This window comes from Amblyomma mixtum, chromosome 8 (assembly GCF_055824585.1).
Source record: "Amblyomma mixtum isolate Tamu chromosome 8, ASM5582458v1, whole genome shotgun sequence".
Taxonomy (NCBI): domain Eukaryota; kingdom Metazoa; phylum Arthropoda; class Arachnida; order Ixodida; family Ixodidae; genus Amblyomma; species Amblyomma mixtum.
Window position 1 is genome coordinate 31,979,570 of NC_143019.1, and position 25,160 is coordinate 32,004,729.

Genomic DNA, 25,160 nt, shown 5'->3' on the forward strand with positions numbered 1-25,160 from the left:
ATTAATCACATGGGTTTCAATATTAATGTAACACCTGCTAATGCAGTCTGTCTAGTAAAGAAAGGAATATTATATTACCCTTAGCAACAGTAAACACTAAGCAAAGAGTGCCGTTAGTTCGTAAGCTGTAGACCGACCAAACCACTTTGCAGCTCAAATTTTAGCCCTTGCAATAATCCATCACAACTCTCGCAAGTGGCAAAAAATGATTTTAAAATATTTATTCTTTATTAAATATCGCCAACATCAAACAGAGCCTGTAGCAGCTCAAAACTGGCATAAACATTTTGACCTATTAAGTCAAAACTCGAAATCCTCCGACACGATGGCTTCACAAATATTTATAGGAGGCCAAATAAATAAAACTGAATCACACTGGCTATGTCAAGAGCACAAAGACCTTGTTATTGCTTGTATAACTATTTTAATTCAGCTTTCTTGCTAGGTGAACCGAACTTGATGAAGATATAAAGGTGTGAATGGGAAGGCATCGGACCATTGGATACCACTTACCTAATTGTTGTAGGTTTTCGAAATTATTCCGGAGCCCTCCACTAAGGCACCTCTTCCTTCCTTTTTTCTCTCACTCCTTCCTTTATCTCTTTCCTTGCGGCGCGGTTCAGGTGTCCGCTGAGATGTGAGGCACTGAGCTATTTCCTTTCTTAAAAAAACAATCTCAATTTTCAGTTGTGTAAGACAACTTTGTTTGTATGTAGTGTTTATTCAAGAGCGCTGTACCATTATTTCTACAGAATTTTTTTTTCATTTCACGGACAGTGCAAACAAGCATTTCAACGGTTAGAGCAAAGATTACAATAACTCTAAGGATAACTTTTTCAACGTAGCCATAAATTGAAGCCTATGTTTACCTGCAATGTGCATCCCAAATTGCTGGAATGTTGTTGCTGCTTGTTGTAAATCCGCAAATATCTGATGTTGTGCCCAGACCAGCCCTTTTCAAAACGTTCCGAGGTTAGGTAAAAGGAAAGCTATAGGTCGGCCGGAGAAACGTGCATAAACATTCGTATCCTTCTAAACCAAAGTATAGCGGATGAGCATTTCTAGACTAAATTATATTTTTGCGCTGAGAAAGGTGTCCACCTTATGTGTCGTAGCTCGTCCAAGCATGCGGTTGTTTGTGATATGGCTAGTTACTTTGACTAACCAAACTTTTCACATTTCTTAGCGGATCTGTCGACTGTGCAAAGTTTGTTCAAAAGTATCCTTGTAGGCAGAGGTTCTTTTGTCAACAAATACTTGGTGTTCAATGACGTTTCTGTTGTTACGGCCTTTCACGCACAAGAATGCTAGCCGCCGTGGTGGCTCAGTGGTTATGGTGCTCGGCTGCTGACCCGAAAGACGCGGATTCGAACCCGGCTGCGGCGGTTGAATTTCTTTGGAGGAGAAATTCTAGAGGCCCGTGTACTGTGCGATGTCAGTGCACGTTAAAGAACCCCAGGTGGTCGAAATTTCCGGAGCCCTCCACTACGGCGTCTCTCATAGCCTTAGTCGCTTTGGGACGTTAAACCCCATAAACCAACCAACCTACCTCTTCCGAATAAACATTTGCAGTCAGCGTTATACTTACCAGCGTTAATACTTAGGCCGCATGTTCATTTGAGCCTCCACCTTGGATACGGGAGGTGTTGGGTTCGATACCCAGTGCCGCCGGGTACCCACTGGGAATACAATGGGTACAAGCTTTGTCCTGCCTAGTGCTCGGCTTCTTTAGCGTAAAATGCTTGAGAAGTGGGTCGTTGATCCCACCTTGAGTAGAAGAAAAAAACCTTGTGCCGTGGCGCTCTTTGGCCACAGATGCCTTTGGGCCACAAAAATTCATCATCACTTAGGCCACAGTCCTACTCTGCTGCGGGTCCGAAATTCAACTATGGTCACAACTGAACAAGTGTTTCTTTTTATTCGTACTCATTCAACCATGACACAGCACCATAGGCGCCAGCGCAGAAGAGAATCCGTGGAAGAAGTTGTTACAACAACGGAGAAATCAGAATTAAAAGACGACAGCACCTACAGGCATAGACACGGTCACACATGCAAACCGAGGAGAACAAAAAGTGTACAAGAAATAATAAGAGAACAGACTCCTCGCTTGCTCGAAACAGTGATGCTCAAAACTTGTATCAGCTTTCAATGGAGGAAAACATTGACGACTTAAAGTAACTTGCCCGAGATAAAAAAAAATCAAAAGAGAATCTGGAAGGCACTAAAAACAGCTAATGCAACCCGCGCCATGCATATCAGTCTCTGCTGCATGCGCGAGCTTTAAATCATCGCCAAATTAAGCTCGCCATCAAACGTCACTCTGGTATGAAAGAGCGCAAGAAGGGCGCCATGAATTTGTTAGGATAATCACCAGCACCATTCCCAGAGTGAAGTCGAACAAACAAAAATTGACAGACGGTTACGATTGTCTGTAATGCGGAAATTTTGGCGCAGCTGTTGACGGGGTGTAGCAGGTGGCGTTTCGCCCTGCTATTGCCTGCTGTGGCTGCCAGCCAGGTGTCGGATCTTTCCGGATGGACAACTTCCAGGTGTCAATTCCTCCGCTCTCGCCGTGACAGGTGGCGTTTCACTCTGCTAGTACCTGCCGCGGTCGTCAGGTGGCGTGCTATGCCCACTACGACGACAACGCTGACGACAACGACAGGGAATCCGGGAACGGGCGCCTAAGAGCTGCGCTCTCGTCTGTTCAGTTCCTCCCAAATAACGAAAGAAGTCAAATGAGCGGCTCTTTTTCCATGGTAAAGCATAACCTACTCCAGTTGCCATGCTACAAAGTCTATAAAGTTCGTTCACGCTTTCCTGAAGCAGTGAACTTGTAAACACTGCTTTCGCTTAATTCTGACCCCGCCTGTAAATAATCGGCATCTTGAGTAGTTAACATGCTCGACAGCTCAAAGAGCACGCGAATGAAGGCGTCTTTTCAAGAAATACTTGATGGCTCCCTACCTGGAAACAAGCAAAGCATAGCCATGGGTGTGCGCTTGCTTGAAACAGAACAGAGTTAAGATTACACTGAAGTCTGTTAGCCACGGTATATCTTAGTGCCCAGCCGTACTGTTCCCTTCGGAATGATAATAGCCCATAAAAGATGCTCCAATGGTCAAGTTTAGTCAGCAGTAAGTTCAAATTTCTTGCCGGTTTTTCCCGCAAGTAACCTGCAGTACGAACCCCCGCCTTCACATGGCTAAAGTCAGCACACTGATTTCAGATAGGTCAACTTCTTAGGGAAAGAAGCATGCTCAGGAGTTTGCGGCAGTGGCAGAGTAGCATAAGAACAACAAATAAACGAACACAGGTTGCAGTCTAATGGTGCTGTCCATCGCCTTTGGTGTGACCCTAACATTGCATTTGCAAAGCTTCGTTCCCTGGACAGCAGCTCAGGGTTATATCAAGGCATAGTGGCGGTGACTACTCTTTTCGTAATGCGCAGTACCACTGACCCAATGGGCCACTGCGCTACTGAGCAGCTGAGGCTACAGTATCGGCCACAGGGAAGAAGACCTGTCCAGAGTTCCTCAGTTCATAGCCAAGTCTGCGAGCTCTGGTCCCGCAGACGGCGTCGCCGTAGCATGGTCAGTCCATTAGGAAATATGATCGTGTCTGCTTTTCTCCCGCCTTGTCCTGGTACAGGTCGGTCCAGGTGAACGCCGTCCACTGCGCCAGCTAACCCTCGGCCGAGACTAGCTTGGCCATGGGCGACAGTAGGGAGGTGATTCGTGTCGTGGACATGTCGACGACGGCGGCCGAAGACTTGCACGACTCGAAGTCAGTGCGGTGGTTGATGCAGGCTATCTCGATGAAGTCACCCGCCGACCTCGTCAGCAGCTTCTTGATGTAGTCCTCCGCCTCTTCCCCGCACTGCTTACGCATGGCATCGCCCGAACACATGAGGTACTCGGCGAAGTTGCTGCGCGTTGCGAGACGAGTGAAAAGGATTAGTCCAGTGTTTTGCGAGGCTGCGGATATATGGGGCAAGGCTACTTAGGGTAGAAGATAATTTGAATAATTCGCCACAGCTTAAATGGGAAACAGGTCTCACCAGCAGGAGCGGCCAACCCTCAGGTGCGGCTCGATGCTGGCGCTGTAGTCGAGGCTTAGGGTGAGCTTCTTCATGCACTTGTGCAGCGTGTCGCCCACCTTGTTCATGCATGGAGCGTGCTTCAGGAACTCTGCGAAACACATGACATATCATCAGTGCTGTGTAAACCTGTACCTAAACAGGAACATTCCCCGTTACCAACGTCGCCACCGAAGATTTCTTCCTTCAATTTTTAGCAGATGTTATCGAGTTGGCCAGAGAGTGGCCGCTGTGGACAATATCCCGTGTGTGGTAGTGCTATATATCTGACTCTAAGCCATGAGGGTCCTAACTATACTTTTCGGCTATCACTGTCGCATCACATCCCCGAATGAGGTCTGGGACATTCTTTTTGTTTGTTTATTTGTTTGTTTGTTTGTTTGTTTGTTTGTTTGTTTGTTTGTTTGTTTGTTTGTTTGTTTGTTTGTTTGTTTGTTTGTTTGTTTGTTTGTTTGTTTGTTTGTTTGTTTGTTTGTTTGTTTGTTTGTTTGTTTGTTTGTTTGTTTGTTTGTTTGTTTGTTTGTTTGTTTGTTTGTTTGTTTGTTTGTTTGTTTGTTTGCAAGAAAGCAGCATTCGCAAAATCAATAGTCAAACTCAGCAACTCATTAATAGAGTTTTGTGCCTTACGTGCAAACACCACCACACAAAAAGGACAAAAAGTTGAAGTGGACACAGAAGTAGGTGAAGTCAGTGTCTGTGCTGACTACTCATGCTTTGCACCCTTTTGTGTCACGCTGTTTCTCAAATATCATGGATTACAGCCTATTACCAGAACTGTCTTTTCTCGTGCGCCGCAGTGAGCAAGGCTAGCGACCATCTTAGTAATAAAATTCATATCAAAAGGACTAAAATTGACTAATAACAGCTCTAACTGGGAGAAAGAACCGTCGGTGCCAAATGTCAATGCTAGGAATTGGTTTGAGCATTCCGTCCACCATGCAGGAGGTGTGGGGTTGGAACCCCGGTGCTGCCAGGTACCCACCGGTGATGCAATGGGTTCATGCTTTCGCCCGACCTGGTGATTGGCTTCTTTAGTGTGAAATTCTAAAGAAAACGAAAACATCTTGCGTAATGGCGCTCCTTGACCGTAGACGCCCTTGCGCCATAAATGTTCATCGTCATCTTCATCAGTGCAAGCAATAAAATAATAACCATGGCATATACTTTGGAAGATGGTTGCAGGAAATATTTCAAGACAAAAATATTTCATTTCAACGTTTTAAAGAAGCTGCCCCCCTGTGCCATCGTGGTATGCCTTTTTTTATGTCATTTCAGAAGATCGGTATCACTCTGACGAAAAAGTGGCTCGTCATATGCCCACCATTGTGTAGTGGATTGGACACGTTGCACTTGGAGGAGACCTCCTGGCTGATGCCTTCCAGGATGACCACGACCATGCCCCGGGGAAGAGGTGGAAGGCATCGGTTGGCGAACTGCCGCGCACAGATCCCAGCTGAGAACTCTATCCTGCAGATGCAGAGCACGCCAATCATTAGCTGAACCAAGCATACAGTTATTCATCCAGTCAATCACTAGGTCAAATGTCCAGTCTGTCCATTCATAACAGCTGCTTTTGATTCGACCAAATGGCAGTGACTAAGAACTCCTGCCCAAGGTTGGAAACCTTAGAAGAAAAGAGGTAAGAAGAATCACGTTCGCATGTCAGCCCTGCTTCATGCTGAGGTTCACAATGCACGAAAATGCCAACACAAGTTGTAACTGTAACTGCGAACGCTTCGCAGCTAAGATCACTGGCTTGAATGTTCAGCTTCTGCACAGTACGCTATAGCAAGCTGGTCTGTTGCTCAGCATTGCGCCGCATCAGAGGTATACAGAACTCCTGGTACCAGCACGATAACAACAAGCGCCGGAGCTTTCATAAGTTTTTGCATGAAAGCATCTTTCACGTTTACCTACGTATACAGGTAATCCCAATATGTGCCAGGCTGTCGCGGTGGCTCAGCTGTTATGGTACTCGGCTGCTGACCCGAAAGACGCGGGTTCGATCCCGGCCGCCGCGGTCGCATTTCGATGGAGGCCCGTGTACTGTGCGATGTCAGTGCACGTTAAGGAACCCTGGCTAGTCAAAATTCCCGGAGCCTTTCACTACGGCGTCCCTTAGAGCCTGAGTCGCTTTGGGACATTAAACCCTCCTAAACCATAAACCATTATGTGCCACATGAGAAGCCGTCAAATTAAAAAAATACATAGACGACTATGTGACTAGGTGATGTCCACACACACCTACCAGCAGCATCGACGTGACATTTGTCACAAGTTCATTCGCCCACAACTTTGGCTGGTGCACTGATTTGGAGACACGCGGAAGCGACCATTACCCAATCCTCATATCTGCTTTCCATGCGCAGAGGAACCCAAAGAAATTCCTTACAAAATCTACAGACTGGGACGCATACAAGGGCGCTGTAAGCAGAGGAATTACTGCGGCAACTCGCAATGAGGAATTAGCATCAACAATGGCGTATTGCCTGAGAGCGAGTACACAAATTACAACTAAAAATGATAGCCTACCTTCAAATGATGACACATTTCAAAGGCTCTGCGCTATACGCAGGCGAGCTGAAAGGAAAGCTCTGCGCACAAAAAGCCTCGATGACCTACGTGCATGCCGACGGGCACAACGTCACATTCGACGCTATAAGGATAAACTCAATCGGCAAAAGTGGCGTGACTTTTGTTCTACGCTGGATGTGCGCCAACCAATAACCAATATTTGGCGGATAGTTAGAAGTATGCGCACGCCACCTCAACAACTCCACCCCTTCGCTGCACTCTCCCTTCACGAACAAAAATCTATAAAAGAAGTCTCAGAAGAATACTGCAGGCTACTGTCGGCAGGGTCAAGGCATTCGACACTCTCCGCAAATGGTCAAACAGGCATCCCAAAGGCGGCAGTGCCAGCGTTAGACCTGCCTTTCACAATGGAAGAACTATCCACAGCTATCGCGGAGACAAACAGACACACGTCTCCGGGTCATGATGAGTTGACCTATGAAGCCATTGCAAAGCTACCCCACACCTCCCGTCTTCGACTCCTGGAGTATTACAATTCTTCCTGGATGACTGGTGAGGTCCCCACGGAATGGAAGCTGGCGAAAATTGTGCCTGTTTTGAAACTCTGTAAGCAGCCAACAAACTACGCATCATTCCGGCCCATTGCCCTACTGAGCTGCGTAGGTAAGCTCATGGAGCGCATGATCTGCAAACGCATAACTTGGTTCCTAGAAAGCCGAAATGAGTTCCCCCAAGAAATGAACGGGTTCCGTCAAAACAGGTCTGCGACTGACAATATCATCTCCCTCGTCTCATCAACTGAGGAGTACCTTCATGCTGGGTACATCCCGACAGCCGTTTTCCTAGACATCAAGGCCGCCTGTGACTCTGTCTTTCACCATGCAATTCTCGCTGCCTTTGCCAGTCTTGGCCTTGGAGGAAAGCTATACAAATGGATTGGGCATTATTTGAAAGAACGGCAAATTTTTATGACCACTCCAAACGGTCCAACACGCTTTCACGCAGTAGAGAGGGGCGTACCACAGGGAGCGGTGCTCAGCCCTCTCCTGTTCAATATTGCCCTTATACACATAAGAAGAAACCTTCCGCGAGGGGTCCGTATAACAATTTATGCTGATGATATCTGCATCTGGACCGCATCACGCTCGCGCTATATCACCCAGCAACGTCTACAGAGAGCGCTATTGCACATTTCGATGTACCTGGCTTCCAGAGGTCTTCGTCTCTCGCCAGAAAAGAGTGTTGCAATGGCGTTTACAAGAAAAACGATGACCCGATATCCGCTGCTCCTAGGCGGACGATCGCTACCATATGTACGATCTCAGCGATTCCTGGGTGTTGTAATCGACTATAATCTGTCATGGACACCTCAGATCAAAAAACTCCGCGAGAGGATCACTGCAGCATCGCAAGTGTTTAGGTTCATGGCGGGAACAAGGTGGGGTAGCAACTGCCGATCAATGCTTCTGCTTGAAAAAGCCTACGTTGAAGGAACCTTGCGCTACTGTCTACCAGTGTTTTAAAGATTATCTACATCAAGCAATAAGTCTCTCGTTGCCGCACGGAACAACTGCCTGCGAATATGCCTTGGCCTCCCAAAGGGTTCCTCTGCATCAGGAACAGTAGCGGAGGCAGGATGTCTCCCACTAGAGGTGATTGCCGCCCAGGAAACTATGCGTACCCATCTCCGCCATGTTCTTCAAGGGAAGAAGCACTTCCTGCACCGTGTCCACCTAACTCACAGCAACTCTAGCTTTGGCCAGGCAGTGCAGCTGCTGCCCATCCCTACTATTAATCAGCCACAGAAACTACTACCTCTGGCCTTTCCTCCATGGACACTCTCTCCTCTAAAGGTGAAGAAGTTTGTTCCAAGTGTGAATGCAAAGAGCCGCATGCCACAGGCAGCGCTTCTGCAAACTACTCTCGCCTACTTAACGGAGGAATATAGGCAGCACACCCATATCTTCACCGATGGTTCAACTACTAAAGAAACCTCTTCATGTGGCCTTTATGTGCCCTCAACAGGCCATGCCCTTTCTTACCGGCTGCAGTGGAGGACATCCTCTACGACAGCTGAGCTTCACGGCATTAAGGAAGCTGTTTCTTACATCCTGCGCCGAACCGCCGACCGGTGCGTTATCTTCACCGATTCGAAAACATCTCTCCAGATCCTGGCCAACCTGCTGAAGAAAACGAATCACCAGCCAGTTTCCCTGGACATCGGATATCTACATCATTTAGCTATTGCCGCAGGCCACTGCATAACATTTCAGTGGGTACCTGCTCACTGCGGCATTCAGGCTAATGAAAAAGCGGATGAAGCGGCCCGTAAGGGCCATCAACATCGGAGATACATTAGAACTTTTTTTACGAAATCTGATGCCTCCCAGGAGGCCAAAAGTTTTGCTTCCGAAGAAATGTATCGGCTTTGGAGTTTGCCGACATATCAGTACAAATTTCTTCACTCAATCGACCCACATCTTAGATCAAGACTCTCACCCAGAATTCCTCGACATCTGGAAACACTTTATCATCGACTTCGTCTTAATGCTGCATATACAAACGGCTTACGATACCGTTTTAGACAAATGGACAGTCCGCACTGTGACAACTGCGCCGCGATAGAAACTGTGGAGCATATCTTGCTTGAGTGCCCTGCATATGCTAACGAGCGTGCGTACTATGAACATTGCATGCAGAAGCTCTGCTCAGTGCCCCTTACAATGGACAAAGTTTTAGGTCCCTTAGCCTGCCTTAGGCAACAGAGACTTGCAATGACTTTTCTATTCACATATTTAAAAGACATTGGACATCTCGATAAGCTCTAAATTCACTTGCACGTTACCTTCATGCATTCTTCATGCAGTGAACTTCGTCAGCCCATTTGTCGGACTATGCACTCCATCATTCCACAGGTTACATCAATACTCGCCATTGCATCCTTAGTACCCACTTCATGGCCGCATTTCATCTTCGTTTTTTTTTTTTTACCTCTTCCACTCTGCTCTCCTTCTGTCTTTATCTCCCAAATTCCCCTCCCTACGCAGAGTAGCATGCCAGCGATTTTTAATCGCCGGCTAAATTCTCTGCTCTTCAATAAAGAGTCTCTCTCTCTCACACACACCTCCACTTAAAGCAAGAAAATTTGTTCATAAAACAACAAGTGCTCGTTCTAATAACCAGCTTGATCTCTTTTGAGCAACGGAGTAATGACCTGAGCCAGTTAATTAATCATCTTGAAACTCGAGCAGGACGTTAATGAGGACGATGGAGCTGCGCGCCAGTGCGTCTGCGCGCGTTATCAAAACCTAACTTTAATGACGCTGCGCTAGCCATGCATTCATCTGCAATTAAAAAGGGCCTGAACCTCCATCTCATTTGCGCATGGCGGATTATCCCCGTTGACGGGTAGACCGCACAGTCGGGAATATTCCAGCAGAGTTACATGGCCATCCAAAGTGCGCAGCTCTCACAGTTGCGGCTCAAACGTGAGGTCTCATTATTTTTTTTAGTCATTTTGTGACGTAAAAATTCGGCCTGCATAAAAGAGGTCAGGGACCGCATTTCTGCATGCTGTCGATAGCGCCGCTAAATATGGCGGTGGGATCGGGGTTGCCATTGGCAACGCCACTGCCTGCCGCTTTGGTACACGGGGCGGTGTCCTCTGAAATTATACTCGAGAAAAAGTACAGCAATGGATTTAATTTGAAAGAAGCTGGAAAGGTAGGTTTCGAATGTTTATCCTCCGAGGTCCTGTGCTAAGTTTAGGAGAAATTCATTCAGGACAACACTGCTCACAAAGCGCCCTAGAATCCCCAAGGCGTTTCTCCTCATAGAGAAGAGTGTATTTAAGATACCCATTCGCATTTGTTCGTTTGGAAGCCCTGTTTTCCGGTCCTGATTTCCTCTTCGTTTTTATCCTTTTGTTTTTATTTAACAATTACTTACTCTCGAGGGGAAACTTGGCATTAATACACAATTTATTGTGTCTCTTGAAGATTTTGTTGTTTTGGCAGTGGCAGAGTTGAAGCGCTGCCAAAATGCCTTTGAGGAGGAGTGTGTAGCTTTTTCAGGCGATCCGAGTCATTTATGTATCTGTAGCCATCGGCACAGCGCCCAGATAACTGTTATTACGGAGATCAGAGACGACCCCCGGAAACAGCGACGCTTGTATGTACGCAATGCGCGGCGACAGCTCTTAAACCACAATTACCATCGCTGTCCCATGCGTCACAGCCATTGCCGATTGCCCACAATAATTCGATCCGCTTTAGCCATGTACAGTCCCGTATCAGCTCTACAGTTGCTACACAGACTGCTTTATCTTCTCGGCGTCAAAATCAGACTCCTTAGTTGGATGCACCGACGTTAGTAAACATTTGTTCGCTGTCAAAAGAAGCAGAGAAAGCAAACGACAGAAACTGAGGGAGGTTAACATTCAGTTCCCTTCGGGAGTGGAGGGTTCTGCAAAAACGCGTTCACTCACTCGCACTGCTTGAGCAGCTCCTTGGTGTTGTTGGGCACCGTGTGTCCGGTGCCGAAGATGACCAGGTCCGCGCCACACTTGTCCAGCACGTCTATGCTGCAGCCCAGCTTGAGGGAGATGCCGGCAGCCGGCCGGAGACCTGCAGGGATGACAAATAATCAAATCTGTGAGGAACAATTCCACCACTGAAGGCAACATGCGACCGAATAAATTTATTCTTTTTATAGTATTCTGGACGTTGGCGAACTGCTGGGCCCTGAGATAACTGATTCGATGTCACTTTTTCGTTTACGTTCTCTGTGAAGAATGCTCAAGGCGGTGATCTCAAAGTCAATGATCTCTTTTTAACCAGTTTCTATAAGCTGACACATTACCATGGCCATTAACCAGGTGGGATGAAGGTGTACACACATGGTAGATTGCCCACCACAAAATCGGAAAATGTGCCTATAGTTGCACCGCACTAAAAACACTCGTCCTTAAAATATGGGCGACAGACAACGATAATGGTTCAGCCCGATGATCGCCTGAAAAATCAGTCAATCTTTAACCCTTGACTAAAATTACGCAGGGTACCCTGCAAATACACGTTGAGATATGTATATATGTATATATATGTATATACGTATATATATGCATATATGTATATATAGAGATACGTATATACGCTCACATTCTTTAGCAAGCTATCCACTTTTTTGTTCCTGTCACCTTCCTAAATTTCTGCTTTTTCGTGACTAATGAGCTTGTTCACGACGAAAAGCCAGCATAGCGAAGAAGTTCTTCCCGAAATCATTCCACGTGAACGCTGGCCAGCCGATACTTGTCCAACAGTACGTACAGGTGCCCATAAACGTTCTCAGAATGCCGAAATCACGAAAAACATAAATTACCTCGCTGTCTAGAAGCGCAACCGGGCACTGAGGGGTGCATTCTGTAGGTCGCGCTTTGAACTACCAAGCACACCAAGTGATTAGGCATTGTTGCAATTTTCGTGTTCCGAAAACGTTTGTGGGCATCTGTAATAAAGTAGCAAGGACAAGAACATCTTTTTTTTTCGCTGTTGTAAGCAGTCCACTACGCACAGGAAAAAAAATCCTGCCACGATAAGGAAAAGAGCATTAAAACACAACTAAACGACCAAACCTGACACCTCACGTCACTGAGTTCTGGCAGGCGCGAATCCGTAAGTGACGGCCGGCTGTCAGAACTGTACGCCTGTGTGCAGTTATTTCCTTGTTTAGTTTTTCTCTTCTTTTCTTGGCTCTCAGTCAAACAGCGGGAGAGTGAACAGAACGTGGCAGCGCTTCTATTACTCAAATTCTGTGCATCATGTGAAGTGTATTGCGCGGGAGAGTGCCACATTTTCAATGCTAAGAGTGACTTCTGGTAGCCCCATGATCAGACTTGTTATCGGTAGATTTCGTATCAGACGTAAAGGATTCTGAAACAGCAGCGAGAAGAGATTACCGAGGTTTAATCGTACATGTTTTGCTATCCAAGATGAGGAACTAGCTAACCCTTGTTTGTTCAGGTACGCAGAGTGCCTCCGAGGGTTCAGGTTTGCCGTAGAATTCAGGTGTACTCTAAGCAATTGTTTTCCACCACACAAATCTATTAGGATAGTTGAGAAATAAGGCTAGCCTCACAGTTAAGAATTATTAGAAAAGTCTTTTTTCCACCATCATGCCGTACATGATAACAAGAAGCCAGGAGAAAAAACTGTCCGTCGACAGCTTGACAAAGCAGCCCAACTAAACATTTCGGCATGAGCACAATAGTCTAAGAAAACAATGTTTGTTGCAGAGGAGAAAAAAAAGAGAAACGACAGCCCAAGTAACCATGAAATAGCGCTTCAAGATGAAAAATGCACAGTCACCAGAAAAAAAAACAGTATTAAAATACATGTTACAGCTTTCTTTGTAATCTATCCCCCATGAGTTCCTTAAGAATTACGGGGGCTGGCCCCAAGTGACAAACGAGTGAGATACGTAGCAGTGGTTCAGCGTCGTTAATGAATGAATGAATGAATGAATGAATGAATGAATGAATGAATGAATGAATGAATGATGCAGCTCTTGTGTTGTTCGCTCCTTTCTTCGTTCTGTGTTCGCGTTGTTACTTGCTTACAAAGGAATACGCACGGTCCGGAAGAGAATAATTTTTTCTCTTCCAGAAACCAGTTCTCGAAGTCACCGGCTGCACCACACCTTGATAAATTCAGGTCACGCGGTACAAGAGAAAATATGTTTCCGAAAGAAGGGGCACTTTTTTACTCGGCAAAATCACACAAAAACTTAGCACAATAAAGTGGGAAGCAGAAAGGTTGAGGAACCAAAGCTATGGTGATAAAACCTGCGGATAACAGGAAGATAGGTCTCTGTAAACCACGCAGTGCGGCCCTGAAATCCTTGCGTAAGCGAACCTTTGCCACTGAGCACTGGGAGTGAAAGTACCACCACTCAGATAGGATGACGAAACGCGACGGGACTTGAATTCCCAGATAGATGCTTTTTCTTGTGCAAGTACACAAATCGACATAGCGTCGAACCCTGTGTTTTTCTTCACCAGTCTTCGCCCATCACAGGTCGCATCGAGAATGTCAGCTTTTCATCCTTCTCACATCACTGAAGTTCGTAGCGTGATGGAGCACGACAGCTGTTTCGGAACGGCGCGCCAAAACCTAACCTTCGCCATCGCTTTTCGTAACTACAGACGAAAAGCAAAGGCACGACCCGCCACCGAACATCTCTCGTTTCACGGCTGCCAAACTGACCTCTGTGTACATCAGTTTTTTTTTTTTTTTCTGGTCTTCCCAGCTTGTCTCTTGAGCAAACGATGTTGAAGGCAGTTGCTTTCCAGCGACTTGACAGTTTTACAAGACGTGTCGCATCCGCTAGCGCGTAATACGGTGTATTGGGCATGACTGACGGCCCATCGACAGCGGATTTGACCTCGAAGTCTTCGACGAATGTTGCACAAACACATATGTGTACCTACACAAAATCTAAAAATGAAGGCACAGTTATCAGCTTCACCCGTAGGCCCTAGTTTTTTCGTTGTCGGAAGAAGCGCCACACGGAAGAGGTAGTACGTCGTGCGGATGAAAGGAAAAGTTGCGGCAGTGCTCACAATCTCGTTTGCGTAATTGAACGGATAGGTTTGACTCTTTGCATGCAGCGAGCTCGGAACACACGGCCGGGCTACGGGAATTCTACCAAACGCAATAGCCTATAGGAATGCAGCTGCCTCCCAGGAGGAGGGGATGTTAACCAGTAGATGAAACCAGTTTTCCATCCTTCTTTCAAGATAAATATGCGCGCTAACTGCAGCAACTTAAAACTTAATTAACTAATCATACTTAAAGAGAATACTGATGGCAAAGCTGTCCTTTCCTACCCGCCAGGCCGCACAACCTGTGAGCAAAGACGGCTTGTCAAGGGTTCGACAGACTGTTGCTGTCTGGCGTGGGGGAAGCATAGTGATTCAAGGAAACATACTTTCTCCAAAAAGAAGGTATTAAAACATGCGTGAGGGGTTCCGAAACGTCATTTTTAAGACTGTCATTTTGATGAGCGTCTGTTTTCTTTGATCATGGCTTTCATTTATAGATGAAAATAAACAACAACGAGTAGTATAAAATGAACAAGGAGTAGCATATACTGCTCGTTGTCTATTTTGTGAAAAGTAGTTAAAGTTAAATTTTTAAACAGAGTGTATGCGCTTTTTTGCTTTTGATATATCCGTGGCTTCACATGGAAGCGCGGCGCGCGAGTCATAACACTGTGGCGAGCGAAAGTAGCCGGGACGGCTCTTGACAGGTCTGCTAGGTGTAGCTCTCGAACACGGAAAGGGAAAACGACGTCAGAAGTACAGAGGCGCGCTTGTCCCACGAATCACAACGAAAGTGAGGTGGAGAAGAAGAAAGAAAGAAAGTATATAGTATCGCAGCGTCGTACGATAAAAGAAGACAACGGAAAGACCTCAGACAGAGGCGAAGACAAAAGACCAAACCACCGCCACGCATATACTTCTCCGCAGATCCTCGACGGTGCGATGTATATCCATGCATACAGCCCCAGCGCGTGCTCCCGTGGTTTCCTGTTCTCGTTGGTCGTTCGTCGTCGCCTCAGAAAGCGGGAAGGAAGTGAACGTCTTCTTCGGGGCAGGCCGCGCACCGTCGGTTCTTGCTGCGGCGGCGACGGTCTATTTTGGTGGCCGTCCCAGATCGGCTCCGGTGATCGGGTCACACGGACGCGACGACGCGTCTCTCTCTTCCTCCTCTCTACATCCAGTTCTAGTGCGTGGTTCGAGCGGTCACGGTGAGTATACACTGTGACACACACGCACGTCTTCATTGACGAAGAAGACAGTGAGGTGAAAAATAAACCTGGTCCGCTCTTGCTGGCGGTTCGCATTTCTGAGAAAGCAATATTTGAAGGTCCTTCTTTCGAGGTTAGGACTCCCTGTGTCTCTGCCAGTTCTTCTCTCTTTCGGTGTAAGAGCCAAAGGTTTGGTTTGGTTTATAGAGGTTTAATGTCCCAAAGCGACTTCGGCTAAGAGGGACGCCGTAGTGATGGGCTCCGGAAATTTCGACCACCAGGGGTTCTATAACCTCTGGTGGTCGAAATTTCCGAAGGATTCTCGTTACGCAGTGTTTGCGGCTACCTTCATGATTACATTATTGCTACTGGTAGGTTACTTTGTTAACTGTATCTAAAATTCTGTCGCATGTCCAAAAAGTGTATTTTATTGTATTCCTGGTACTTCAAATTTGTTTATTTATTTAAAATTTTCAACAATTAATGCAATTTTTTAAAGTTTCAGTCATTCAAGTATTCTACTTCGCCAGCTGATGCCTTTTATCCCACACAAATACTTCCTTGACATTCACCACCTTACCTTGGCCAATCCCCCCGCGTGGGTATCTGACATATTTACTGAGGTAAACAACAACAATAACATGGCCGAAGCAGGGAGTTGACTGCGTCCTTGTTTTTTTTCGCGATTTCCATACCCAGCAATTCTGGACAAAGGCATTTTGCAACGGGAATGAGTTTATGAACGCAATTTTTTCATATATAGTGATATTTCGCTACAATAATCAATCTTTCTGCAGGTCTCACCTCGGCAGGCTTGCATTTTTTTGCTATTGATGTTTTTGCTATCATCTAGAACTTTCCCCGGTGGTTTTCTATGGTAGTCTTAACTGCTCGATGCGAGCGGTGGAACAACTTTAGGAGAAAGATTTTGCTACGCATCGGAAGAATTGACCAATAACTTCAATATTTGCATAAAAGTACCTTGCAATATTCAAATCTTCAAAATGTTTGTTCCTCAATGCTGGATATGCGGTATTCACAAGGGGGGAAATGAAGTGCACGACAACTATGTGTAGCGGAACAAAACAGGGAAAGTGCACTAACTATCCGACATATGAAAGAATAAAACATTATAGGTGTACGTGAAGACAAATTACGGTCAGTTACGAAAGTATTTCTTTACCACTGCAAAGGACCCGCCGCAGTGGCTCATTCTCATTTGCGTCTGGCTACTGATGCCAAGGTCAGGGGTTTGATCCCGGCCACGGCAGCTGTATTTTGACGGAAGTGAAACACAAAATTGCACAGAAAACTTAAGCTCCGCCTTAAGGGTATGACGTGATAGCGCAGTGGGTTGATTTTCATATATGCGGAACATCATCTTCTCCTTTACATTCATAGATCCCTGGAACTCCTCATACCCCTCTGGCGCAGTGGCGCAGCCGTTAACCGATGCACCACTGCCCTGCGAGGGCAGGTGCGCCCAGTGGTAGGCCTTATGTGGCCAATGTTGCTCTTGCCGCGCAACCATTCATTAATTTACTGCCACCTGCCATGGTGGGCAGTTTGCTCCCTATCCGGTAGGCATGTTATAATGACGCTGCAAGGTCATGTGACCTACGTGGCCCACATGTCTTCCTGGTTTCTCTCTGGAGACCACCTGCCAGAGACCATGCCCCTGATTTTTTGCTCCCAACGCCGACGCCGACAACGTCGACACCGGATTTCCTGGTAATTGGGGCCTCTAACGCTATCGCGTTAAAAGCTGCGAGGGATGAGGACGTTGCCGCGCAAACGCATTTGTAAGGTGGGCGCGAGCACGACGCTAAGGGGCAGGGAAAGAGTCATGAAAAGAGGAAAGTGATGCCGCCAATGCGGAGAATAAGCGAACACAATGAGGTCGCCTGGCGGTGGTTTCGTGTTTCGAAAGTATCCTCTCGGAAATCCCCCGCACCGAGTTGCCGCATAGCGCTAACAACAGCGGCAATCGTCCTTATCCGTATGGCCGCAATTTGGGCGCCGAGCCGGTTGCGCGCGACGGAAGATGAGATAACGGGAGGTGGAGATGTGGGGGCACGCGAAGCGGGTGCTGATGTATGTCTCAATGCTGGCACACGTGTCTTCTGGAAACACGTGTACGTAAAAGCAAAAGGAGATATAAATGAGGAATGAATTAGAGAAAGGCATCAGCATTTTGCACCACCCCAGCTCATCATTATCGTCATGATCCTGATTACGCCCACTGCAGGGCAAAAGCCTCTCCCGTGTCTCTCCATTTAACCCTGTCCTTCGCCAGTTGCGGCCACCGTATCCCCGCAAACTTCTTAATCTCACCCGCCCACCCAACTTTCTGCCGCCCCCTGCTGCGTTAGCCTTCTCTTGGAATCCACTCCGTTACCCTTAAGGACCTCCGGTTATCTTACCTTCGCATTACATGCCCTGCTCAAGTCCATTTCTTCTGCTTGATTTCGACTAGGATGTCATTAATCCGTGTCTGTTCCTGACCCTCTCCACCCACTTCCGATCTCTTAACGTTACACCTATCATTTTTCCTTCCATATCTCCCTGCGTTCTTCTTAACTTAAGCTGAACCCTCTTTGTTAGCCTCCACGTTTCTGCCCCATAGGTGAGTACCGGTAGGATACAGCTGTTGTATACTTTTCTCTTGAGGGATATTGGCAAACTGCCATTCATGATCTGAGAGAACCTGCCATATGCGCTCCACCCCATTCATCATTATCATAATTTATTAACCCTTAAGGGCCCCCCTGCCGGCGTATGACATAAGAGAAGGGCGGATACAGAATGGGTCGAAACGGAATTTTAACAGAAAATAGTAATTATCATGTTTTTCTGTTATGTTAATTCGGTGGGAAAGAACAAAAAGATTAAACACAAAACGAAGACAAGAACACGTCCATCGAGAAGATGGCTCATCAACATTGTCTTAAACCTAACTGCATTCCGCTGCTTAGCAAGTGGTTCGGCAAGCAGGTTTCGTTACTCACTCGTGGTCGGGAATAACGACGTACAAAAGCATTAGTGCAACCATGAAGTTGTGGAACGCTATTAGAATTAAACACGAGCCGTGACTTATGATTGAGAGGAGTTATAGAGTTCGTTATAGAGGAGAGGCGTTATATTTATAGAGGTAGAAACGCGGAAGCTAACGAAAAGGGTTCAGCTTAAGTTAAGGACAACACATCAATCTATAGAACGAAAATTGATAGGTGTAACGCTAAGAGACCGGACGCGGCCAGACTGGGTGAGGGAACGAACGCGGGTTAATGACATCCTAGTCGAAATCAAGAGGAAGTGGGCTTGGGCAGGGTATGTAATGCGAAGGCAAGATAACCGCTGGTCCTTAAGGGTAACGGAGGGGATTTGCAAGAGAAGGCAAACGTAGCAGGGGGACGGCAAAAAGTTAGGTCGGCGGATGAGATTAAAAAGTTTGCGGTGATACGGGGGCCGCAACTGGCGAAGGACAGGGTTAATTGGAGAGACACGGGAGAGGCCTTTGCCCTGCAGTGGGCACCGTCAGGCTGACGATGATGATAATGATTAGCAAGCCACGCAGATAGCGGGAATTCAAATATAAGTTACAAAATAAACAAACTTAGGCAGCTTTACGTCTGAAAACCAAGAAAGTGAGGTCAGTCGTGAGTTCAGTCTGCTTATGCTGCAGTGTGTATTGTACGTTGATGATATAAAGGGTGCGGCGCAAAGCATGTTGATTATGTAGAACTGATGAGGACTTCAAGCCACGGATGCGTTTTCAAGCTCATTGCGAAAAAATGTTTCTCATGCCAATTTTCGGATGTTGTACGGGGAAGAAGTAAGGAGTGTTCCGATCGAATCAAGTTTACTTGAGGCCGACTTGCTGTAGAGATTGCACCTGTACATGCGTTCGACCGTCTTTCTCACATATAGGACTTCTGCATAATCGTATATTTACATACATATGTGACTTTTGCGTAATATATCTGCGATGTGCGTGTCCCTCCAATGTGAAAGGGAAAAGAAAGCTGGCGAAAAAAGAAGCACAAAAAGCTAAAAAACAAAAAAAACACGAAAAGTAAGAAAGGTAACAGTGCGCTTCTGCCTCATAATTAAACGGTGTAATCATTAAACGAATAGTCCAATCTTGTTCCCTTTCATATAGGAGTGACCTGCCAGGAGGCGCAGGCCACGTTATTTTTAACTACTGGCTTTTGGTCTGCGTTCGCTACATGTCACTATGAAATAAAAATTCAAATCAAGTCGCGCACACTTCGTCGAACCAAAGGTGAATCATTGAACCCTATGACCATCTTTAAAACTTCTTTTTCAAGAGAAAGGGCTCGGATTCGTGGGACGCCTGAAGAAAACGAAAGTATAGAGGCGCCCCTAGTGCGGGAACGAGCGGTTCCTCGACAATTCCGACAGCAGCGTACGTGTCAGTGATCACGTGAGATAACTGCCGGTTTCCAATTCGTGCCGGCTGTCCGAGGAGGGAAAGACCGGGCGAAGCGACACGCTTCCTTCCAGAATCGTCCTGTTCTTCCCACGCACCGAGCATGCAGATCCCGTCTCTTCTTATCGCAACCAGTGGTCGCCGTACTGCACCATCCTTGGCACATCCCCCGTACTACGCGCGCAAGGCACGTAGGCAGTCTGCCTACGTTTCGTGCTTCGCTTGCCTGCGTAAGGAGTTCGCATACCCTATTGGACACGGGAGCACGCCTGCCTCGGAAGTGAAGAAACGCAACAAATAAAAAGACAGAAAAGAAGGAGAGATAAGCTACCGTCGGTGCGTCCGTAAGACGGCCCGAGACGCAGACGATTCCGGAAGCGATGCGGATTCTCGAAGATTTCCGGGCTCGGGCGATTTAGGCGTTGTGAGCACATACATTTATACATGCCGTGTACGGGACGCGTACTACATCGTTGCTGCTGTGAGCGTGAGGTATTCGCTCCTTGGCTACCGAAAGAGCTCCTTGCTTCCTTCTTTTCGCTTTTTCGTTTTCACCTTTCGCGATCGTTCGTTCCGGTGAGCTCGGTTCTCGGGAGTTTGTGATGGAAAAAGAGTAGACGCAAAGAGCGGTTGAGAAATATACACGTGAACGCAAACGAGAACAGAGGATCTTCAAAACGTGAAACGCATATTCCGTCTGCCTTCCTTCTTCTGTGCGCTCTTTCAGTTAGAGATTTCCAGGAAAGAGCACATTTGTGTTGCTGGTGGTTTTCCTGAGGCAATGAATGTGGCAGGACGCACGTATTGTGCCCGAAGTGATAAAGGGTTCCTAATAAAACAATTTGTTTTTATGCAACAAAAGGGCGTAGTAACTGTCTCGCTTCTTGATGGACTCGCGAACCGCGCCAGGAAGGAATGGGTAAAGCGGATATGTACTACATATCCGTGTTCGAACCCGACCGCGGCGGCCGCGTTTCCATGGACGCGAAACGCAAAAGGCACCCGTGTGCTGTGCGATGTCAGTGCACGTAAATATCCCCAGGCGGTCGAAATGATTCCGGAGCCCTCCACTACGGCACCTCTTACTCTCTTTATTCTTTGACTCCCACCTTCTTCCCTTCCCTCACGGAGCGGTTCAGGGGAGACAGTTACTGCGCCATTTTATTTCGTCAAAACCAATTTCCACTTTTTTTTATTTTCATTGATGAAAGGGGGGGGGGGGGGGGGGGGTTGAAATAAGAAAGAGGTGCCGTAGTGGCGGGCTGCGAATGAATGTCGACCACCTGGAGATTTTTAACGTGCGCAGACGTCGCGCAGCATGCCAGCAACTGTTGCTGTGACGTAAGACGCCGGTTAGGTGAGACTAGCCGGTGCCATGTTGCGACGAGTAAGGAAACGTGTCCAAAGTGGACCAGTTGCGAAGCGTGCCATACGGCTGGCAGTGAAACAGAAGAGGCGTTACCTCAACAGGCATCGTGCGCATAAAACGCTATTCGTGAATGCCGGCAGCGGTGGCTCAGTGGTTATGGCGCTTGGCTGCTGACTCGAAAGATGCGGTTTCGATCCCGGCCGCGGCGGTCGAATTTCGATGGAGGCGAAGTTCTAGAGGCCCGAGTACTGTGCGATGTTAGTGCACGTTAAAGGACCCCGGGTGGTCGAAACTTCCGGAACCCTCCACTACAGCGTCCGTCATAGCCGGAGTCGCTTTGGGACGTTAAACCACCATAAACCATATTCTCCCATTTCGCTTGGCATCTCGAAAATGATGGGGCGCTCCCTCCTTACTCTGCCTGCAGAGCACGAACTGTCTGTCACACTCAATGTGTCTTGCAACGCGTTCCAAGTGAACCAACCGAGGATTTGGCCCTATAGTAAATCAATGCGTCTTCACACTGAGCACGGAATTCGCATAGAGATTCAGTGTACTTCGTTCTTTGCATCGACATTTAACTGCGTCAATTTTCAACACTGCCGGGCTCGCATTGCCCGCAAAACTGATCTCCTGCCAAACTAAGTGCATTGCAGTTCGTACTAAGTGCGATAACGGGCGAACGCAAGCAGGAGCAACAGGAGAGAACTTCATTAGCGGAAACAGGCTGGATCTGCCTGCATTTAAATGTATAAGTGGCATTGACTACGCCTGCCTTCAGACAGCTAATAAATCGAGGTGTCTGGAACGACACGGGCACTCGTAATCAACGCCGTAAAGCTCACACTCGTGGCTGCAGATCCAGTTTCTGGTTTGGTTTGGTTTGGTTTTATGAGGTTTAACTTTCCGAAGCGACTCAGGATATGAGGGACTCCGTAGTGAAGGGTTCCGGGTAGTTTCGACCACTTCGGGTTGTTTAATGTGCACTGACATCGCACAGTACACGGCCTCTAGCATTTCGCCTAAATCGAAATGTTACCGCTGCGGCCGCGATCGAACCTGCGTCTTACGGGTGAGCAGCCGAACACAATAACCACTGAGCCACAGTGGCGGCCGTTGCATATATGGCTTCTTCCAATGCTGACCCGAGCTGCAAATCGGCACACGTGTTATTTTCAATGTCATACGTTATCCCATCTAAACTCTAAACGTTTAGAGATATTAGCACTTCATTTCCTTAAGCACACGGCACTGATGCTACGCACCGTATCTTATGCGTTATCAATGCATTGCATAAGGCTTCTGACGGATAGAAACGTACGACCACGAGTCATAAAAATCAACACACACAATTTACATTGTATTGCTTGACCGACTTTTCTCGTTTGTTTTGTTGTTGTTTATGTGCAGCTTACTTTTTCCTTTTTTTTTTCTCATCTTAATCTGCAGCTTTCTTCATGCCTTGCGCCCGTCTGTGGCCAATAAACTACCGCCCTGTGCAGCCGACAGTACTGCAACGTTCGAACTGGCCGCGCACGTTCTGCTCAGGACTAGTCTGTCTAGCAGGACAACGTGGTTAACCTGACCCTACTGGTATACAGCGACCCCGTACGCTCGTCCGACTCCTTTTCGTGACCCCAAACAAGCCCACGGCGGCCGCTCCGCACGCCCCTACACTGACAGCTTGCATCGGAGGTCAACAATTACAGCCACCACGAGTCGACGCCGCTGCCTGCTGCCTCTAGACAGCGCAGTGCATTGCATCGCGCACCAGAGGCCGTTCATCGTGCGGGCCTCGCGAGCGAGCGTCAGTTTCATTTGCATGTGCAGTAGTACTACAGCCGGCCTGTGCTTTGCGCCCGAGCTGTTACCCAATCCCCGCCTATGTGGCACGAGCCGTCTCGTCGTCGTCGTCGCTGTCTCAGAGTCACGCCGCCCGGTCACGAAAGCACTGCGAAACGGGGTCGACGACGGCGGCCAGAGCAGTTTCCGCGATCCCCTTCAATGCGTTTATTACCCTGGGTGGAGAATATATATCTCCACCGAAAGGGTACCACTCTGTGGTCATGTGGGTTTCCTGTCCGGTCACTCTGTAGCGACGCCTTCTTTATTTATGCGTCATTACGCACCGGGCGCTACGATGGCGAGCGTGGGAGCTCTTGGAAAAAGAACGCATGTGGCGCTTTGTTCGGAGTGGACGGAGTCAGCGCTGGTGTCGTCGAATGTCGAGACTGAAAGCTCCGTCGTTCTTGTGCTGGCCACCGAAGATCTTATTCTCGTGTGAAGAGAAATGGGCCCTCTAAAGCGCACCAGTATGGTAATGTCACCCAGGTGGGCCTTGAGGTGCCCTGGGGTAGAAGCTAGGGCAAGTGCCCTCAGAATGCATGCGGCTCCGTAGAGCTGTCAATATCGTTTCTTCGGGGCGGAAGAAGGTAAAACCTCTAGAAATGTTTCGGAAAACATTCGGGATGAGATACGCACCCACCGCCAGCACGAATGTATTCGTGCATCACTTGCTGCGAATTAGAATTAACGACGGCAACAGCTTCCAGCATCAGCCGCCAGCGTCACACCTTGAGCAGATACGTATCATGCCATGTTCACAAAGGCACCGTGCGGCCGCCTGTATAATTCCGCTGCAACAACACACTAAGAATACTGCAGTCACAATTCTATTTAAACTTCTTTATATCCTCATGCCCATGTCCGTGCAGTCTGGCAACGCCTTATCAACACTTTGTTTCACACTGCGATGGCAACATTAATCTCTAGGTCATTTCTCCGAATCCATCCCAAAATGAGCTCGGGCTGCCTGCCGAAAGCCGTTCGCATCTCTACCCCAGGCAACTCTGTCAGGCTCAGAAAACACAAGAAGAGAGATATCCTACACCGTATAACTTCGAACAAGATGATGCATTTGATAGAAACATGAGGTTGGGGAAGTCATCTTGTACTGGACCGGAGCCACATTTATTGAGGTTGCGCTGACGTGAAGGTCATGATAGCGTCAGCGACACAAAAGTAAAGACCGACACAAAGGTAAAATATTTCGCGCGTGCTAGCCACCTCGTCTTCTTTGGCTGATGGTGGCCGGTGCTGGTCCTGTGGATCGCTTTAAGGCATAAAGAACCATCCGTACTGTTGCGCATACTACGTCGGACCCTAGTCCTGGCGCAAAATGATACCCTACAGGGCGCCAGAACCGCGGGGAAGTCAGTACAAAGCTACTCACCTCAATCGCGGGAAAAACCTGGTACTTTTTCCGTGGAGAGAGAAAAACACTTTATTATTAAAAAGGAATTCGGGGCCCGCCCGTGGGTCCCGGCACTACCCCACTGCACTCAAGTGTTTATGTTCCTAAGGTCCATAACACTGGACGCGCGTGGACAAAGCCCGTAATTACCACAAAGCAGCGAGCGCAGCAGTAACAGAATGAGCGTGTGAATTGCGTCGTTTGTAAGACGTGTCCACACTCCTGGAAGTTGAGTACCTGGCTATCTAGAAACCACCGTGCTTCCTTCACATCGAATAGGTTTGCTCATCGAATAGATATCGAGGCAGCGTAGAAATTCTTACGTCACATTATTTTCCCCCTCATCCAGACAGAGATCTCAAACATATCTTCCAAACTAATGGGCAGCTCAGCGTCACTACCCAGTTCATATAGTGTCGCTCTAGGAACCAACTGATGCGTGGCTTGGCCTGCGATAGTAATCCATTTCCAACCCAACTGCGCCCTGATGAATGTACTTAGGCAGTGCCAAGAGGCCTCAAGGATCGGCGCGCGGATGTCCTCAGAGATTCAGACTTGAACCTTCCTACGCCAACCAGACTCCAACATTCACAGCTGCGCCAAAATCGCTACACTGTCGGGGCGTGAAAACTCGCTCTCT

The 25,160-nt window shown here is 47.6% G+C and overlaps 1 protein-coding gene across 1 annotated transcript in view; it reads right to left on the reverse strand.

Moving 5' to 3' along the window:
• Positions 1-1,899: 1,899 nt before the first annotated feature.
• Positions 1,900-25,160, reverse strand: part of LOC149331916 (uncharacterized) — a 71,119-nt gene continuing 47,858 nt past the window's right edge. The window contains exons 2-5 of the mRNA XM_089556919.1: positions 11,124-11,262; positions 5,424-5,569; positions 4,064-4,193; positions 1,900-3,931 (exon numbers count right to left, since the gene is read on the reverse strand). Of these exons, the coding sequence (XP_089413045.1) occupies positions 3,688-3,931; positions 4,064-4,193; positions 5,424-5,569; positions 11,124-11,262 (659 nt within the window). The 3' untranslated portion in view covers positions 1,900-3,687. The remainder of the gene's footprint in view (positions 3,932-4,063; positions 4,194-5,423; positions 5,570-11,123; positions 11,263-25,160) is intronic.